This window comes from Acyrthosiphon pisum, chromosome A3 (assembly GCF_005508785.2).
Source record: "Acyrthosiphon pisum isolate AL4f chromosome A3, pea_aphid_22Mar2018_4r6ur, whole genome shotgun sequence".
In the NCBI taxonomy this organism is placed as follows: domain Eukaryota; kingdom Metazoa; phylum Arthropoda; class Insecta; order Hemiptera; family Aphididae; genus Acyrthosiphon; species Acyrthosiphon pisum.
In genome coordinates this window covers 19,663,412-19,665,540 of record NC_042496.1, presented here as the reverse complement: position 1 = coordinate 19,665,540, position 2,129 = coordinate 19,663,412, and the positions used below count along the sequence as shown (strand labels likewise).

The 2,129-nt window shown below is 56.7% G+C and overlaps 1 protein-coding gene across 1 annotated transcript; it reads left to right on the top strand.

The window, feature by feature from the left end:
* The first annotated feature begins 575 nt into the window (after positions 1-575).
* Positions 576-2,123, top strand: LOC100164522 (fork head domain transcription factor slp1-like). The gene has a single exon (XM_001942596.5). The coding sequence runs from the start codon at positions 828-830 to the stop codon at positions 2,013-2,015; it is 1,188 nt and encodes a 395-aa protein (XP_001942631.1). The 5' UTR covers positions 576-827; the 3' UTR covers positions 2,016-2,123.
* The last annotated feature ends 6 nt before the right edge of the window (positions 2,124-2,129 follow it).

Here is a 2,129-nt window from a genome sequence, read left to right as displayed (position 1 = left end):
AATCATATACTTACCTAAGATATATATATCATACCATACAGCTAGTTTTCTTCAGTAGCATATTATTATACATACAGACGGCGCGCATATATTATATATACAAATATTATTATAAACCCTCCCCAAGTCCGCATTTTAATATGAGCGGGGGCCTCACACACTGACACATATCCGTGTCAATATTGGCATAACAACATTCGTCAATATATTAATATTTCGCGTGTGTGTGTGCGAGCGTAAGTACGGGGTGAGAGGGCGAGCGGGTGGGCAGTTAAAAAAAAAAAACAGAAAACATATAAAAAAAAAGGAGTGGGGATAATAATAATAAACACAATACGAATGACAACAATAATAATACGCGATAATATAATACAATGCGCACCGCTGAAAAAGGGGGCGCAGCTGCGACAAATGGTGTCCGGGCGACGGCAGCGCCGAGCGACGCACCACCGCAGCCGACGACGCTGGGCGTGGCACCGCTGCCATTGGTCGGGGGCGGGCGGGCGTAGCCGCCGCCGCCGCCGCCGGGACTGCGCTTCGGAACGGCGGCGACCACATCACCGACGACGATCAGTCTTCTGACACTGCACGTTTCGTTCGCACGCGCGCCCTTCGCATCGCACCGCACGATTTTTTTCATTTCCAAAACCATAACGTCGTTTTGGTCCGTACACCGTGTTTGCTCGACGCCGCCGCTCTGATCGCGTGCGAGCACATGACACTATCCGCCGCTCGTCATTATCGTTTTGTATTTTCCATCGACTCGCTCTAGTTATACATTTTGTGATTTCGTGTTTTTTTTTTTTTTTTACTCCCATTCTCCAAAAATGGTGACCAAATCGCTGAACGGACCCAGTTTCACCATCAACCACATATTGGGCCGTCTGGATGTGGACGACGAGCGGGACTGCAAGAGCCCCGGGCCGTCGACATCCCGGTCGTTCACCACCGGCAGTGAGGCCAGCGACTGCAGTGGCGACGATTGTCTGTGCGCCCCGGTCGACTACAGCACGCGGCCGGGTGGCAGCCCTTCGCCGCCGACGACGCCCGGTGACGTGCACCGCCATCACCGCGGTGGCCATCACCACCATCACCACGACAGGCGTCCGCATCCTACGTCTCCGTCCACGATCGAAATCAAACCGGAAGAGGAAGACGACGACGACCTGCCCAAGGGTGACAAGTCACCGGAACGGGACGGTGCCGGCAAAAACAAGGACGATGCGGCCGCCACGCCGACGCCAGTCGACGACAAAAACAAGAAACCCAATTACAGTTACAACGCTCTGATCATGATGGCCATATCGGAAAGCCCGCAGAAGCGGCTCACGCTCAGCGGCATCTACGAATACATCATGAACAAGTTCCCGTTCTACCGGATGAACACGCCCGCATGGCAGAACAGCATCCGGCACAACCTGTCGCTGAACAAGTGTTTCGTCAAGATACCGCGGAGCTTCGACGACCCGGGCAAAGGCAACTACTGGATGATCGACCCAAACAGCAGCGACGTGTACATCGGCGGCACCACCGGCAAGCTGCGCCGCCGGTCCACGCAATCGTCCCGGCACCGCATCGCGTACCGTCCACCGATGCCGCCGCACAGCGTGGTCATGCCGCAGTCGCATCACCATCACCATCACCACCACGCGGCCGCCGCAGCCGCTGCCGCCGCCGCCGCGTTCTACCATCACCGCGGCGGACCGCCACACCATCCCGCGGCCACCGCGCCCGGCTGGCCCGGCGTGGCCGACTACCCGTCCGCCGCAGCCGCCGCGGCCGGCTTCGACTACCTGCACCAGTACTTCTGGCCACAGTCCACCGGCGCGTACCAGCAGCAGCGGCCGTCGCCGTCACCGCCCGCCACCTCCACCGGTTACTCCATCAGTCAGCTGCTCAGGCCCACCCTGCAGGTGCCGCCCAGGAGGCCCACGGCCGTCATACACCCCGCGGCCGCCGGCGCCCTGATCCAGGCCACCATGAGCAGACACCATCATCATCTGCAGCAGCAGTAGTGGACGCCGCGATGTAAGAGAGAAAAATGAAATTTTTTTTTTCAAAGTTACCCTACGAGTGTGTCGCACACACTTATATATGTACATATTATGATAATATATTATCGTGAATGC